The sequence below is a fragment of the Pteronotus mesoamericanus genome, unplaced genomic scaffold, assembly GCF_021234165.1.
Source record: "Pteronotus mesoamericanus isolate MK-2021 breed Mesoamerican mustached bat unplaced genomic scaffold, CSHL_Meso_final scaffold_1186, whole genome shotgun sequence".
Taxonomy (NCBI): Eukaryota; Metazoa; Chordata; class Mammalia; order Chiroptera; family Mormoopidae; genus Pteronotus; species Pteronotus mesoamericanus.
Window position 1 is genome coordinate 13,868,668 of NW_026555302.1, and position 17,338 is coordinate 13,886,005.

General features: G+C 58.8%; 1 protein-coding gene across 1 annotated transcript in view; it reads left to right on the forward strand.

Annotated features, from left to right (window-relative positions):
- The window catches only part of ADCY10 (adenylate cyclase 10), a 39,689-nt gene that overhangs the window by 1,836 nt on the left and 20,515 nt on the right, over window positions 1-17,338 (forward strand). The window contains exons 3-14 of the mRNA XM_054587565.1: window positions 183-221; window positions 411-551; window positions 831-1,036; window positions 2,632-2,728; window positions 3,935-4,023; window positions 6,574-6,765; window positions 8,649-8,767; window positions 9,765-9,841; window positions 11,291-11,480; window positions 13,945-14,000; window positions 14,900-15,053; window positions 16,983-17,175. Of these exons, the coding sequence (XP_054443540.1) occupies window positions 183-221; window positions 411-551; window positions 831-1,036; window positions 2,632-2,728; window positions 3,935-4,023; window positions 6,574-6,765; window positions 8,649-8,767; window positions 9,765-9,841; window positions 11,291-11,480; window positions 13,945-14,000; window positions 14,900-15,053; window positions 16,983-17,175 (1,553 nt within the window). The remainder of the gene's footprint in view (window positions 1-182; window positions 222-410; window positions 552-830; window positions 1,037-2,631; window positions 2,729-3,934; window positions 4,024-6,573; window positions 6,766-8,648; window positions 8,768-9,764; window positions 9,842-11,290; window positions 11,481-13,944; window positions 14,001-14,899; window positions 15,054-16,982; window positions 17,176-17,338) is intronic.

Sequence of the window (17,338 nt, forward strand, 5' to 3'; positions counted from 1 at the left end):
CCAGACGGCTCTGAGTGGCTCGTCTGGGAGGACGGCTTTGGGATACGTCTCCCCTCAGAACTGCTGTCCTCTTGACCTAATTTCTATTCCGTGGAGGACGGACAAATTCTTTTTGTTAGCTTTAATTAATCAGAGTTTGATGTAACTTATTTTCTTTTGCCACTTCTTTTATTTTTCCTCAGAGGTGTTGATTTTTGGAGGAGACATCTTAAAATTTGCAGGTATGGGGGCTTCCTGAGCCGGGAGGGGTGGGAACGGGCGGCCGAGGGGCAGGCACCCTGACCTGGGGGGCATCTCAGAGGCAGCGGCGGCCGGGGCCGGGGCTCCGGCAGGCTCGTGTCCGGCCGCCGTGCTCAGCCGACGGCTCCCTGGGGCAGGCCATGAGCCTCCGGTGCATCTGTCTCTCCCAGGTGACGCGCTGCTGGCGCTGTGGAAGGTGGAGCGGAAGCAACTGAAAAACATCATCACGGTTGTGGTCAAATGCAGCCTGGAGATCCACGGGCTGTTTGGAACACAGGAGTCGGAGGGCCTGGACATCCGGGTCAAGATAGGTGAGCTCTGGAGAAAGAGGGGAGGCCGATGGGGCCATTGAAGGGGGCGGGTGTCCCCGAGAGAGGAGGACAAGCAGCTGGCACCGTGGCTTTGGGACAGGGAGAGACTGGGCAGGCCTGGGCCCCACAAAGGCTTCCTCTGGCTGCGACCTGAAATTGTAGAAGCTGGGCTTCGCTCTCAGGTGGCGCAGCCACACCAAGATTTGATGTCCCCGAGGACCCGTGCCGCCGGGGAGCCACCCAGCACCTTCGCCAACCCGTCGTCCGCTTTCCCGCCAGGACTGGCCGCCGGCCACATCACCATGCTGGTCTTCGGAGACGAGACGCGCAGCTTCTTCCTGGTGACCGGCCAGGCGGTGGATGACGTGCGCCTCGCGCAGAACATGGCACAAATGAACGACGTCATTCTGTCGCCGAACTGCTGGCAGCTCTGTGACCGGAACATGATTGAAATCGAGAGGATCCCGGATCAGAGAGCCGTTAAGGTGGGTGGGGTGCTGTCCCCTGCAGGAAGTTCTGCTCGCCCGGGCCAGGGGCCCTGCGCAGAGCAGCCCCCCGGGAGGCGGGTTCCGTGGAGGCCCGGGACTGCGGACTCGGGCGTCGGGGTGTCAGGCTGGGGTAGACTTCCAGGGCTTTGGTCCAAAGACACCTCCTCTGCGGGGGCCAAGGCTGCTACGTGCAAGGGGATGTGACCGGGCCTCTCGTGGTAACTAGGGACGTGGGGACGGGGAGCCTTCTGGGGAGGGGGGTCGGGCCCGGCTTCAGGAAGGGGAAGTGTCCCCTGGCCGGTCCCTAGGAGCAGAGGGTCCCCATTTTGAGGGCTGCCATTGGCCCTCACCTGCACCACTCGACCCTCTTGTCGGCAGCTCAGGGAGAGGGGTCACTGGCCAGTGGGGGAGGCGAGACTCTTCGGGGGGCCCTTCCTGGTGGGAGCCCCATGAGTTCCCTGGAAGACGGACTGGAAGCGCAGCTGGCCTGGGAAGCCGGGCTCGGCGAGCGCGCACAGGGGAGGGAGCGCGTGGAAAGACATGGGAGGGTGAGAGGCGCCCCGCTGTGCCCCAGCGGCAGCCGGGACAGCCACCCACCCTGCCACCCTCGCACCGGCCGTCCCCCCGGCCCCCCTCTGCAGCCACTCCTTGCCTGTCAGGGCGGCAGTAACGATTCATTCATTTTAGACTCGCAGGAAAAGTTCAGAAACAATAGAGCGTTTCCATATGTCCTTTGCCCAGCATCCCCAGCGGCCCCGTCCTTCCTGACCCGCGCGCGGGAGCCCGACCCAGAGCGTGAGCGCGGGTGCAAGGCTGCTCGCTAAGGGGAGCCTGGCGTGAGCTTCGCCGGCCTTCCCACGGCGCCCTCCGCGGAGCGTTCCGGGCTCTAGCCACGCGCTGGCGCTGCAGCTCACTGCCGTTCTCGCCTGGTCCCCGGCGGTCGGCAGCAGCAGCACCTCGGTGTCCCCGTGCCTTTGACGACCTGGACACCTCTGAGGCGAGCCCACCGGTGACTTTGTGGAAGGTCCCTCCATTCGATGTTGCCTGGCGTTTTCTCATCATTGGCCTAAGGCTGTCCATGTGGGGGCAGGAATACCGCATAAATGAGGTCACGCCGTTCTCTGTGTGTCCTGTCATGGGGTCCATGGTCTTGGCATGACTCTGATGACCAACGATGTTTCCAATACTTTTTTGGGCATCTGCCCCTTTGCCCCTTTACACTTACGAGACAGAAGTGGTGTACAGTTTAACCAGGTTTTATGTGAATTAAAATGTTACAAAAGGCAAAGAGAGAGAGAGAGAGAGAGAGAGAGAGGATGTTCCAAGAGTGGAAAGGCATGCAGGTTAACCCCATTAGCCCCTGGAACGGCCTTCTGTGTGTGCGCGTAGGATTGCAGTCTTAGAACGACTAACTGGGGAGGGGTTTACGTAATCACGTGCAAATGAAAGAGCTGCATTGTTGAAGTGCCTGTCTGTCCATCACGTCCTGGACGTTCGAAAGCATGCTCTCCGCCCTTCCTGCTGAGAAATGACCTTCAAAGGGCCCGACAACCCTCCGAGTAGCCAAAACCTTCCCTTTTCTTTACATTTAGGTTAATTTCCTAAAGCCACCCCCTACTTTTAACTTCGACGAATTTTTCATGAAGTGTATGACTTTCATGGACTATTATCCTTCTGGTGACCACAAAAGTGAGTACCCCCCACGGATGAGAGCCCCACCTCGCCCTGCTCTCCACCCCAGACCTCTCACGAGACGAACCCGGGGCCCAGGCCTCCTCTGCTCCCTGGCCTCTCCTGTCGGTCCTCACCCAGGGGATGCTGACGCACGTGACGCAGGTGCCGCAGGGCCGTGCGCTCGCCTGGTCTTCCGCCTCGGGGCCCTGGCACCTGGCTCACACTGCCCCTCCTGCCCCCCGCAGCCCCGCCATCGACTGAGACTGTTTATTATGCCAGAGCCACCAGTGACCGATCCGGGCGGCCTCTCCTCAGGCCTCGTCCTAGGCGGCTGGCCTTAGATTTCTGTCCCGAATTGTGGACTCACACAAAAACTGCCCATGGGCTGTCCGCACTGGGTGGCAAACAGGCATGCCGCCATTATTAACACGTTGTTTAAAAAAGATGGTGAAAGAAGACAATTTCGGTGACACAAACAAACTTTCTGTAAGAAAGCGGACAGCTTATTGAACGTAACGTGGACAGTTTCCTTTCCGAGACCTGCAATGGGGCAGAAGCCAAGAAGCATGAATAGGGTAGAGAATACAGAACAGGAAGTGACATACAGTACCCACCCAATTGGCTGGGACCACATATGAAACCTTGTTTGGGGCGAGAAGGCCCAGAGGGGTTTGGAATCGGGGGCTGGCTGCCTGGGTGGACGTGTGGGTCAAGCAGAGCCTCCCTGGGGACCGAGCGCCACCCAAGTCTCGCTTTGCCCCCCCGGCAGCCGGTGGGGGCGGCTTGTCTAGGCTCACGCAGGGGGTGCCGTCACACCCGGCATGAGAAGCCAGTCTCCCGAATTCTCCTCCTGCTGTTCTCTCAGCCCCGTGACCTCCTGCACTCTGTCACCATCGTCCATTCTCGTGATCCCCTCTTCTGTCCATTCCCATCGCGCGTGGCAACCGATCTAGGTCCAGCCTGGGGGTAAAAACCTCCCTGAGCTCCAGCGAGTGACGATGATTAGAACAAGGCTTAGAGCGGCACGCAGTTGAGTCCTGGGAAACCCTCAACTCTAAGAACTTTTCACTGGATTTCCCTTGGCCCTAGTTAGCCACTAGGTGTCCCCGAGTCCCCTGGCCGACCGGCGATGACACTGCCCAAGGGAGTGGGGGCTGGGAGCCCCTCTCCGCACTGGGAGCCCCGCCTGAGCCTGCCCCCCCCCCCCCCCGCGCCTTTCAGACCTCCTGCGGCTCGCGTGCATGCTCCAGGCTGACCCTGTGCTGGAGGCGTCTCTGCAGAAGTATTTGATGGAAAGCATATTGAAGCAGGTATTTTCTTCACTCAACGTCCTGGCTTTTGGGGTATTGGGGACCTCGGACAGCTGGAAAGGTCAAGAAAACCTGTAGCTAGTAATCTGTTACACTGAAATAAGAGGTGGGCTGACGTTCTCCGCCTGTAGGGGGCTGTGAAATTCATTGTTCACACCAGGGTACTTTTCAGAGTTAGCGGGGCATCAGCCCTAATTACACTGTGACAACAGACGTCAAGTAGCGCTGGGCTGCCTTCGGCGACTGGGCAAAGGCGAGCCGTCCCCCGTGTGGATGAACCTGTGGCCACTCGGTCTCCGTGTCACCGAGCAGGGAGAGATCCAGTGGGCAGACGGCGGCACACCATTCCTCCAAGTCACTTGCATTAGATCAGCTTTGAAAGTGAACGGTACCGATCATTAAAACTCCCAGAACGACCTCCAGCCCCCACAGGGTCCCCGTTTATTCGCTTGGATCGAGGCTCTCTCAGTAGTAGGAATCCACGGGAATTCTAACCCTTCTGCTCAGCTCTCACCCAGCGCCACGCCCCCTGCTGCTTCTTGAATCTCTCCTCTCGATCCTGGGTGGACTCGGTGGACGTCCGTTGCTTTGTTTTACGTAGGAGGAAATGCAGACCCAGGAGGATTCCAGGGGCTTGCCTGAGGCTGCGATGCAAGAGCTATAGCTTGGATTCGAACCCTGTTCTAGCTGAACAATGCACACACACACACACACACACACACATATTTTTTTTTGCACGGCCTACACAGCCTCCTAACACGAGCCTGTTTAAACCCTCGACCCCGTCAAAGTGCAGCCGTGTGAGGGGAGGTCCCTGTGGGACAAGCATGGCCAGTGCGCGGCTGTCCTCCCAGCGAGGGTGGAAGAGGTGGCAGAGCGCACCTCTGCCTTCCGCTCAGTGTAAAAACACTACCCCTAGGGCCTGCAATTGTTCAGCTCTTCAACATTTTTGAAGCTCAAGAAAGCTGCCCCTCCCTCACCTCCCGCCCCCAAGACTGCTGACCCCTGACACTTCTGCAGCGGCTGCTGCACTCAGATGATGAAGCTGTAGTGGAGGGTCTTAAGGCGAGGGGACTCTGCCGGGTAACACCCGGAGCATTGGGAAGGGAGGGCCCCGTCGGGAGTTCTCCGAGTGAAAGGCGAGCGCGCCCCGGCGGGAGTGTCTTGCGTTCTTGGCCTCCGCTCTGGCCCGAGACCAAGCTCTCCCAGGGCCAGGGTCCGGGCCGTGCACGCCCCTCCCAAGGCCTCCAGAGGGCCCTCTGGGGGGTTTGTGTACGTCACCGGGCACTGGGGTGCACCTGTCAAGTTCAAACCCTCCGGCTAATAAGGTGAAATAGAGCCTATTCCTCAGGTTGCCTCCGTCCCGGTTCCGGAATCTGGCTAGCGTGGCGGTGGTGGCTCCCTTTCCTCTCTTCACCCTCTCCCCAGGGGGCTGAGAGGACGCAAAGGCCGCCCTCCCCCCACGGCACAGGGAGCCTTAGAGAAAGAACGTGGTTGCGTTTTCCAAACCATAGCCCAGGACACCGGGTCCGACAGAATAACCTCTCACTGCTTAAGTATTTTGTTTGATAGATTAAAAATACTTGACAGTTAATATTATTCACGTGTTCAATATGAATTATGTAATAAATTTGTTTGAAAACCCACCGTGTTGGTTAGTGAGAAATAATTACGTGGGTTTTTAGGAAAACGGTGAGATCGGACGGGAGCAGAGCCGCCCCAGCTGGGCAGGGGGCCGGGCTGCACGGTGCCCACATTGTCCCCTCTTCAGCGGGATGGTGTGCTCCCATCGTCTGGGGACAACCCGAGAACTTTGTGCCACTTGGGGAAGGGAAAAATGCGGTGGTTTTCCTCCGGTGATGGGCCAGGCACGGAATTTAACACGATTCGGGAAGGAAGGCAGGCGGGCTGCCTCGGGCGCGCCGTCCTCGGAGGGCGTGCGGGGCGGCTGAACAAGGGCGGCCACTGCGGCAGGTGGAGCGCGGGGCTCGGAGCCGGCAGGTCGGGGTTCTGGTCGGCCCGTCTGCCCGGGGGACCCCGGGGAGCCCGGGGTATTTGCCCGAGCTACCTAATCAGGAAACAAAGCGCTGATTTTAGTTCACTGGAGGGTACAGCAGGGCAGAATAGGAAAACATTCCCGAAGGCACCAGGCTGTGCAAATACATAAGGCTGAGTTACAGAGTTAGTCTTATCCCTACGCTGCAGAACAGCCTGAAGGCATGGTGGTTCTCTCTCTTCTGGGAGGGCTCCCAGGGGCACGAAGGGGCTGCGGCGCGGAGGGGAGGGCGGCTGCTTCCCCAAAATGAGCAAGCGTGTGCGTTCCCCCGGCAAGAGGCTTTGCCAGTGAGTGCATTTCCACCTGCGGGACTGTGGCCTGGCTCTGTCCTGCTGGGCCTCACACGCGCGGCCTGGTGGCTTCCACCTCCTCGGAAAATCTCAGCGGGCCACTCCCCGCCCAGAGATCCTTTCTCGCGTGGGGGCGGGGTGACGGTGCGAGGAAGGGTCCGCCCCGAGATCAGGTGCTGAGGAAGGCCCCTCTCTCCTGGGCAGATTGACGACAAACAGCTGCAGGGTTACTTGTCTGAGCTCCGCCCAGTGACCATTGTGTTTGTGAACCTGATATTTAAAGACCAAAACAAAGTCGAGGTCCTCAGCCAGGCCATCCAGGAGGCCTCCGTGCACATCAATTCTGTCGTGAGGGTCTTCCGAGGCCAAATCAATAAGGTGTTCATGTTTGACAAGGTAAGGGGGAGCCAAGGTCGGGGGGACGTGTCGATAGTTTCGGGTTTGCGTTCGCGCTCAGGGACACTGGCGGCAGGCAGGGAGCACACACCTTCAACCTCCGGACGCCAGTCCTCGAGGCCCGATGAGAGCCGCGCCGGCGGTGGGTGAGGCCCTGTGGTCCAGGCGTTGCTCGCAGCTCCTTGCGCCCTCGGGCCCACTCTGAGAGGCAGGCGCTCTCATTTTTATCCCCACTGTAGCGATGAGGACGTGGACGCAGAGAGGAGGAAACGGGGGCAGGACGAGATTGGGTTTTGCGCACGGCCCTCAGCTGTAAATGGCGGGTGGCGGTTCCCACCCTGGGCAGTGCCTGCCCAGGCGGGGCGTGCCCAGCTCTCCCGCAGCGCCGCCCCCAAGCCTGGCGGCACACGCTGCGTCTCCCGGAGGCTCCGGGCGGGTGCTCTGTCACAATCCCACCTGGGCGCACACTCCCAGGCCCCTGGCAGTCCTGGCCGGGCTGCGCGGACCTGCGCAAGGGTGGGGGTGGCGGGGGGGAGGCGCACTTCTCATCAGCTCCGAGAAAACAAGCAGCAATAATCAAATTATCACAGAATTGGTGGTGACTGGGTGCTCCATCCCAGGTCCTCTTTGTATCTTGGGACCAGAGCGTTTAGCGAGGGCGCCACGTGAATTCACGAATTTGATAGGCACTTACCGAGCCTTTGCGGGAGGCCAAAAGCTAGGACTGGGCAGCTGGGGGGCAGGGGGTGCACTGGCGCCTGGCACACAGAGCCACACAGCCGGGCAGAAGGAGCCAGTCCATGCGAGGAAGGGGAGCGTGGCTTCAGGGGTGGCGGTGGCTCCAGCCTGCTGGGGTCAAGCACTTTCTCCCGGGCTCACCCACTGGTCTCGCAAGACAGGAGGAGCATAAGGCTCTGAGAGAAGAGCCTGTCGTGTCCGGCACACGTGGCTCCAACTACTGCTGGCCACGTGACCCTCGTAAGGCACTGAGCGTCTCCGGGCCTCCGTTGGTTGGTGAACAGTCACAGGGGTGTTGTTGGAACGGGGTAGTGCTTGCTCAGGTGACTGCTGCAAGCTGAGGAAAGCGTGGGCAAACCCTTGCGGCGACGCCCGCCCGCCCGCCGGCACCGCTGGGTCGGGGAGCTGCCGGTGTCGCGGCCAGTGGGGGCCGGTGCTCACCTCATGCAGCCACGAGGCGAAATTTCCAGGCAAGGCGGACCCACCGGTGCCCCCAGATGGTCCCCTCTGGTCCCTACACAGACCTGGAATCAGGACCTGGCCTGCTCACATCTGTAACATTGTTTCTACTTTCTATACACACTGTAAAGTATATATGCCATATAAAAATATATCACATACAGTCTACACTATGTACTATAGTAAGTGTATGTGTGCCATAAAGTGGTTCACGAAGTGTGTGTTAATTATAGGCATGAATTGCATAGAACATTATAATGGCTGTTTTAAACATAGAACATTCATCGTCTTAGTAGTCAGAGCGGCCTCCCCAGGTCTGTGTTCCAATTTTCAGGCCGATAAACTGACTTGCGCCCGTTGCCGCCCTTGGGCAGTGGCCTGGGAGCACAGGGTTTCTGGCCGGAGCCCGTGCCCTTCCCGCTGCCCTGGGCTGTTTCTTAGGCTTACGCTCAGCTCGCGACCTCTGCACCGGGGCCCAAGCAGGAGAGTCTGCGCAAACAGCGCCGCGCAGCCCACTCTCCCTGGGGCAAACGCAGCCCTCCTCGGGCTCGCGCCTTACCGTAGACGCCACACTAGGAGTTACGAAGTTTGCCAAAAAGGAACCCGGGCTGAGAGAAAGCCAGACGAAGCCTGAGCCAGAGGGGGGCCGCGTCCGCCCACCGTGTGCTGCCTCTGTCCCCTCGCAGGGCTGCTCCTTCCTCTGTGTGTTCGGGTTCCCCGGGGAAAAGGCGCCCGACGAGATCACTCACGCCCTGGAAAGTGCTGTGGACATATTTGATTTCTGCTCTCAGGTCCACAAAGTCTAGTGAGTGCTGACCCTCTCCCATTGGCCGGTCCCGGACCCCACTGTGGGACGCGGGGGGACAGGGCGAGGGCCAGGAGAGCAGGAGGGGGCTGCTCCGGACCGGACGCCCTTCCGCCTACACCCCTCCTTCACCTAAGGGAGCAGCAGAGCAGGCGCGCCCAGCCCTGCCACAGCGGGACGGCGGGAGGGGGCGGGGGCGGGGTAAAGGTGAGGAGGAGAAAGGACACGCCTTGAAAGCCGACATGTCCCGGGTTTGCAGAGAAGCTGACCGGGCGTCTCTGTACTTCAGGCCCTGCGTCTTGGTAGAGGTCAAGCTCCCACCCGATGCTGGAGACCTGAGTTGATTTCTAATAACGGGGAGGTGAAACAAGTCCTTGGGTTGGAAATTTATAGGCTGGCCCGGCCTCCGGGTGGTGCAGAGTGGAGCCGGTGCGGCGACGCTCGCCACTCCTGCCCTGGCTGCCCAGGGCGCGGTGTCCTCGGGCTGCCTCGGCCTCGGCGTCCCGGTGACCCCGACTCACAGCCCCGCTCTGGCCAACCTCACGGGTCACCGGCCCTAAGTATCTCCACCCCTCACCCCTAGTCATCTCTCCACGCAGGCGGATGTATTTGCAAGGTCGGATCTTGATGCCACCCACCTTGCCTGAATTACAGTGGCTCCTTCTTCCCAACAACAGCAGAGTTACACTGTTTCCAACTAGGTCATTGGGGTGGCGAGAAGTTACTTCCCAGAAGAGTTGCTCGGTGAATACTTAAAATTAGCAGGAAAGCGAACTGAGTTACCATTTCTGAGAACCTAGGTCCACGTCTTAAGCTCTTCATCCGTCCAGGCCCCAGGCCCCGTGCAATTGCCCGGAACCGAGTCCAAAGGGAAGAGCGCAACTGATTGAACGTCCTTTCCTACCCGCCTCCACCCCATCCGCCACCATGCCGTCCCTTCCTCCCTGCTCACGGTCTCTCTCTCTTTCCCCACAACCCCCTTCTTGCCCCGCGCCAGCACCGTTTCCGTGGGCGTGGCCAGCGGGACTGTCTTCTGCGGGATCATCGGACACAACGTGAGGCACGAGTACACAGGTGAGCTGAGCTGGCTCGGCTCCGCTCTTCTTTGAGCAATCGCGGGGCCTTGCCCCCGGGCTGCGGGGAAGGACAGGCAGAAGGGAGACGTGGGTCCTGCGCCCCGCACCCTGCGCCCAGCGGGTTTACTGTCTTCCCGGTGGAGCCAGGCCGCAGGGCTCTGCCCACAGACACAATGGCTGCATGGCGTGCATTCTGGGGCCCTGCGTGGGACAGAGGGAGGCGCGAGAGAGAGCGGGAGAGCTGCTGGCTCGGGGAGTGAAGGGCCTCTTATAAATCATTTCCCGTTAACACCAGTCGGTGAGTCTTAGTGCCTGGAATAGGCAAGGACTGCTGCTTGTGAATTGGGACTATCGGCAGGACGGGTAAACAGTGTTAATCTCAAAAGGGAACGGTGAGTGGGTGCTACCGCAGGAAGCTGCTGCTCTTGCTGCTGTTTCGCTCTTCACTCCTACGAGGGTTTCAGATGTTCAGAAATAGTACTTCTAAAACGCTGAAACATTTATGTCTGAAATGATGCAATTTCTGAGACTTTCTTCAAACTACCACAGGGTGGAGAGGGGGCAGGAGAGGGGCCGGGGCAGGCCGGCTGTGGGCTGATGGCTTTGGGGCTGGGCAGTGGGCACAGGCGGGGTCACGGGGCCGCGTGGCCGTGCCCGGTCAGACTTCTCCGCGACAAACAGGAGTAAGGAATGTCCTGGCCGGAAGCAGCTGAGTTTGTGTTGTAGCGGGACATGGAATAGAGCAGCGCTGTCCGCGGAGGGCTCAGAGCGGCCGGCGCTGTTCAGCCCGCTAACTGGGGGATGGATCTTCATCAGCTACCGCCTGCGATCGCTGCTCTTGTCCCCACCTCGCAGAGCAGGAAACCAAGGCCTGGGAGAGTTCAAGTAACTTAGTAACGTTCTAGGTAGAGGTGGCGCTGGGGCCAGACCCGCGTGGCGCGGCGTCTTCGCGCCACAGTGCCCGTCGCCTTGAAATAGCCCCTAAATCAATCTCGCACGCACGCCCCTCCCAGCCCCTCGCTCACTCTGCAGGAATCACCCACGGAAGGCGGTTCGTTTCGAAAGTGAAGTGAAATGAAGGCGTTCATGCCCAGACACATTCGGATGCAAACGGGTGCCACACTCGGAGGCCAGTGTCCGGGCCTGAGCTTGTGCTTGTCACTGAAGACCGAGGACACCTCACCAGAGGGCCCTCGGGCCTGTGTGACCCCGGTGGGGAGCAGCCACCCTGACGGGGGCCCCCAACTCCCAGCAGGTCGTTCCCAGGGCCACCTTGTCTACTTAGCTGCCTGCACATTTTTAAGAGCCATTAGCTGAATACAGGTAGCCGAAGGCGAGGCCTACGTTGCTCCTGAGAGGCAAGGGAGCAGAGGGTTAAAGTGGCCCTTGGGGACAGCATGTCTCAGACTGTTTCTCCCTGCTCTTTGCTTTCCTCCTCCCTGCGCAGTCATTGGTCAGAAAGTCAACATCGCGGCCAGAATGATGATGTACTACCCGGGAATCGTGACCTGCGACTCTGTCACCTACAACTGCAGCAACCTGCCGGCCTACTTTTTCAAAGAGCTCCCAAAGAAGGTCATGAAAGGCGTTGCGGATTCCGGGCCGGTCTACCAGTGCTTGGGCCTGAACGAGAAAGTGTGAGCTTGGGGCGCCGCGCGCAGGGCGCCTCAGGAGAGAAGGCGTGGGGAGGCCACGGGGGCGGCGCGGTCACCCAGGGCCGGTTCCAGCCCCACCTGTGACCCCGCAGCCCCTTCCTCCCGGGCCCTTCCCCTTCCCGCATCCCGCCGACACTTAGCACACGGGGGGCCCATTCCGCACTGGCCCTGAGACCCTCTGGGGGGCCCTTCCGAGGCTGTGCCCACGGAACAGGGAACCCCCTAACGCCCCAGGAGTGCCTCTGTGGGCCGTGGCAGACCAGCCGGGAAGTGCTTATTTGTCGCACCCGCCTGGTGCTGGCACTGATGAGACTAACAGGGTATAAGACACTATTGGGTTCGGCGAAGTGCTCTCCCCCAAAGCCCAGCTTAGACGCAAGGGTGTCAGGCTGGGGCTTAACATCTTTCGAGGGCTTCCTATTGTTTCCAGGATGCTGTTTCCGTCCCTGGCGATGACGCGCCCGGCAACCACCCGCCTTTCCCACCCCACCCCCGCTGCGCCCCGCCCCGGCTGTCTGAGCGGGTTGTCCTCCCCGCTGCCCCCTCCTCGGGGAACCACCCCCGGCGCTGCCTCCCTCTCAGCCTTCGTGCTCTCCCCAGCCCCCGCGCAGCCCGCCCAGCTCTTTGCTCCCGTCGCAGCCGCTCCCTCCCTGCGCGGGGAGCTCTCGGAGGGTTGCGATGATTTCATTTCTTGCTCCTTCTTACATCCCGGGGCATGGCGCGCAGCAGGCGCTCCATGCCGATGGGTGAATGAATGACCGGCGGGGAGCGTGCAAAGCTGTTATCCCTTCTATCGGCGAGCTAGGCCCCAGGTCTTAAAGGGCCAGGTAATGGAGCCAGGGCTGCAGCTGGTCAAGGAGGCTTCATCGTTCACCTGCGTGTTCCCAGGGCTCCGCACGGCACCTGGCCGGCATGCAGCCCCCGTGAAATGCTGTGCGAATAAGTGAATGAGTAGTGACAACTTTCGTGAGCCCTTATTAGACATTAGGTATTTTATCTCAAGATACACAATGTATTCCTAACATCAACCATATCAGGCGGGAGCTATCATTATCTTCATTTTATAAATTGAACAACTGAGGCTCCAAGATGTTCAATGACTTGTCTGTGGTCACGAATCTAGCAAGCAAGCAACAGAGACACGGCTCAGAACGCCACAATATCGTTGCCTTTTTACAACCATGAGACCTCAGAACAGGGGTACAGGGCAGACCTTTAATTTTCTCGCAGGTACTGGGGGTTCAACGGGCCTGGGCTGGACTCAGCTGCTCCTGCCTCGGCTCTTTCACGCGCCTGGGGTTCAGCAGGTTGTTGGCTGACCCAGGGCGACCCCCGGCGGGATAACCGGGCGGCTTGGTTGGCGTGAGTGGGGGACAGCTCGGCTCTGGGCGTTGTGTCCTCCCTCAGGCACGCTGTCCCGGCCACGTCAGAGGAGCAAGAGAGAGTGACCCCACGCACAAGCCTTGTTGTCCTGTCTGCTGGCACCTCGTTGGCTGAGACGTTCACACAGCCACACCCAGGGAGGGAGGGCACTGCCAGTTACTAGCAAAGGGCACAGACCCTAGTGGAGGCGAACCTGCTGTGGAAGCCCAGGAAGCCCGATCCCAAAGCCGGGCCCCCGTCATGGTTCCTATGCCACCTGCGCCAAAGAGGGAGCCGAAGTGCACATACGAACGTGAGCAGGGCCTGGTTCCTGCCCTGGGAGCTCGCAGCCTAACGGGGAAGACCAACATGCACAGAGGCAGCAGTATATCACATGGGAGGCTGTGCCATGCACCTTAAGAGGCGTAACAAGGTCGTACGATAGCACAGACACGGGAAGGGGCCACTTGACCCAAAAGGCTCCTTCAAGAGAGTTGACGCAGCGGGCCAAGTACGTGTATGTCCATATCCACCCTGGCCGGCTCTCCCCTAGCCACGGGGCCTCAAGCTAGATAACCTCTGTACCTCCGTTTTCTCCTTTGTGCAATGGACACCGTGATAGTACCTTCTCAATGAGGTTTTGCCAGGAGTTAAGGAAATGATACAAAGCCCTCGAAGCCGTGCCAGGCACAGGGCGTGTGCTCAGCAAAGCTGACCTGGGACGGTCTGCGCCCTTGGCGGACGCCTCCCGGGATGCGAGACGATACACTGTGTGCAAGTCGATGGGGTCCCATAGCGGGTGTCTGGTTTCCCCGGAAAAGGGTGGGTTCCACCAGTGCAAGCTCAGCAAGCATTTCATGAGCACCGTAGGGGCGCTGAGGAGGTGGCTGCGCGTAAGCCGCTTGGGCTCCGCTACCAGGCAGGCACGCCTCCTCCCCCGGCCTGGCCTCCGCAGCCCTTGGGTCGGGGCAGACTCATGTGGAGACCGGACAGGAGGCGGTCCATCCCGGGGCCCGAGAACCAGCCCCCGGCTGTGAGCATGGCCTGGCTTTGACTCCAGCGTCTCTTCTCTCCTTCCCTTCAGCATGTTCGGCATGGCGTACCTCATCTGCAACAGAAATGAATGCTACCCTCTGCTGGGTAGGTACGGGCCTTGATTTTTAAACTCCTCTCTTTAACTATAACAAAACGCAGCAGACCTTCAGATTTTAAGCTGGGCATCCTGTGGCATCATTTAAACGCGCACAAAATAATAGTGATGAGGCTGCAACGCCAGCTGACTTTTTTTCCCCTCTTTGCCTTTTCTAAGTTTTCCGTTTTTTCTACAGCAAGTGTATGTTAAATTTATAATCATAAAAAAACTATGACTTATTTCTGCTAAAAATTTAGGTTGTTCTTATACTGGAGTACCTCTACATGGTTTTTTAAAGTAAATTGAATTTTCTTATCACTGATCATGTTTCTAGTAGCCCCAAGGTAAGTATAATTTCTCGTTTAAAGTGAGTAAGCCTCCTTTGCAGAATTAGAAATGAAATAATTGGAAATGACATATCCTACCTGTAATTATTCAATATAGGAGCCCTAACTATAATAATAAATGTATTTCCTAACATAATAATCAATAGATGACTTCTAGTATGTTATGGAAAAAAAGAAAAAAGAAAAAAGGAAAGAAAAAACAAGAATTAGAGTCAGCCCTGGTTTAATTCCCGGTTATGTAGTTCAGGCAAAACCCAGCTTTCAGCACAAAAATTAAATAGATATTCCAATGCACATTAGAAGAGTACTTTCCTTCACAGTATGTGGGAATCACATAAAACGGGGGGGGGGGGGGCGGAACCGCACATCGTTAACTGAGAAGCTCTAGAAAAAATTTCCGGCCATTTTAAAGTGGACAGGACCTCACGGGAGTCCCCGAACGACGCCATGGGAGGGAATTCTGAGGGCCGTATCAGGCGCGGTATCGCTGTGCTGTTTTACATCTCTAGACTATTCTGCGTTGACTGAGTTTGCTCCCTTTACAAATATAAACACGGCAGGCCGTGACAAGGAGATTAAGTACTTCCGGACCACCATGAAGGAATTTCTGACGTCCAACTGCAGCCAAGTCCTCATGTACGAAGGCCTGTCGGGGCACGGGAAGAGCCAGATACTCATGGGACTCGAGTACCTGTCCCAAGGCGAGAACCACAGGTGAGTGTCCCACGACGGCCATTTCTTTCCTGTCCGCCCAGGGGGTCCTGATGACCTTCAAAGCTTCCCCTGCTTCAGTGCTCGGCTCCTTTATGGCACGGGCCTTATGTAAACTCCACACAATCTCTCCGTCATGGGGAACCCCGCCCCCTCAGTTGTCCTAAATGAACAAATAATGATGAACAGAACGACCTGCCCAGGAAAGAGGAGCGGGGCTGGCCCCCGAGAGCCTGCCTTCGTGCCAGGCGGGGCTTGGCTGTCAATATTGCAAAGCTTCCTAAGAAGCCCCAGCGTGCAGGCAGGTTGAGAACAGCTGGCAAAGAGGTGGACACCACGTGCCCACAGCACATGCGTCCCCAGGGCCCTCTTTGGGACACCCCGTCCAGCACCCTCCTGTGCTGGGCCGCCTGGTGTTGAGGAACAGCGACCGGGACCGAGAGGGTGGCGGTGCCGGCTCACGCGCTTCTGCCGCCTGACCTGAAGGCTTGGCAGGGAACGCCTTCTAGCCTTATGCTATCTTTAGCTGTATCGCTACTCTTTTTCAATCGCAGGCCTGGGAGAGGCCAGTTTTAAAATGCCTTTAGCGTTATAAAGGAGGTAATTCGTAACAACCAGAAGCCACTCAGCCGTCCCTGAGTCCCATCACTTAGGTCGTAACTCCTGTGTCCCGGGCCCTGTTCCGCGCTGCGGTCCTTTGCTGGCGCTGCTCTAACTGGGGGGCTTCGTCACCGGGGGTGCGTTGGAAGTCTGAGGGCAGGGCGTCGCCGGGGGCGGGGGCGGCTCCTTCCGACAGCCGCGAGGGGCAGCCCGTCCCTTGCCTTCCCCCTGGCCGCTGGGGCCGTGCAGGCCACGCGGGGCGCTCCCCGGCTTGCCGAAGCCTCCCCCAGTCTCTGCCTTTCCATCACAGAATGTCCTCCCTGGGGGTTGTCCCAACTGCCCCCTGACAAAGACACAGTCATACTGATTCGGGTCCCGCCCTGCTCCTCACCTTCACTTCACTGCATCTACACTGACCCTGCTCCCCAACAAGGCCACTCTGCGGTCCCGGGGTCGAGGCTCCAACACGCAGATTTGGGGGCGGGGATATTCCGACGAAGAATATCTGAATCCTGCCCTGAAGCTGCTCTCGCAGGAGAGAGGATAGTACAAGTGGAAGGTGGCGAGGACAGTGACAGAGGCATGCGCAGAGTAGGGTGGCAGCCGATAGGCAGGATGTGTGACCCGACCTTGGGGCATCAGGAAAGGTCGCGGGAGGCTGCCCCTGAACTGAGATGGACAGATGAACAGGCAATGAATGGGGGAGGCACTGAGAGACGGACGTGGTAGCGCCACAGGCTGGGGACGCGGCTGAAGCAGACGCCTGGAGACAGCCCCCAGCGCTGGGTATGCTGGTCGCTGCGGGTGCAGGGCCGGCTGCTGGGAGGGAGTGGCCAGAAACGGCCTCCCGAGCCTTGGAAAGTCTTGTAGGTCACAGAGAGGAGTCCAGGCTGACGCATTGAGGGAAGGGGAGCCACTGAAGAATCGTAACCGGAGGGAAGATTTGCATCCCTCTCGATACATTGGCCCTGTGAAGCCAACGCATTGGGGTCAGGACGCTGGGCGGGGCAGAGGCCTGCTGTTCAGTAGCAGAGTGGGGAGCAGAGGGGCCGCACCAAGGCGGAGGCGGCGGGGCCGGGGAGGAAGCGACAGCTGGGCGAACCGCGGGGCTTCGGGCCGCGGGCCTTCGGGCCGCGGGGCGGCGAGGCCGCGCGTCTGCGGCAGGAGTGAAGGAGGGCTTCCGGGTCGCCTGGGGAGTTTCCGTCAGAACAGCTGAACATGGGTCAGAGCTTCCCTTCGACCTCTGTTATTTTAAAAATATATATATATTTAAGAATTCTCTTCTGATTCTTTTCTTTGTCCCCTCCCGATTCTTCACTTTCTTGCGCACAGGACTATTGCTATTGCCTTGACTAAGGTCAGCTTCCATCAAAATTTTTATACCATCCAGATACTCATGGCCAACGTCTTAGGCCTGGACACCTGTAAGCATTACAAAGAACGACAGGCCAACCTTCAGAATAAAGTCAAGACCCTGCTGGATGAAAAGTTCCACTGCATTTTTAATGACATTTTCCACGTCCAGGTATCCGCCTAGTGTTAGACTTTGGCAAGAAACAGCGCTGGGGCGAGCGGCGCTGCTCCCTGGGGCTTGCGCCTTGGCACCTCTTCGGCCTTCACAGCCCTTTTCTTTCCTCGCCGGGAGAATCTGTGTGGCGAGCAAATGGCCCCCGTTCTTCCATGAATGA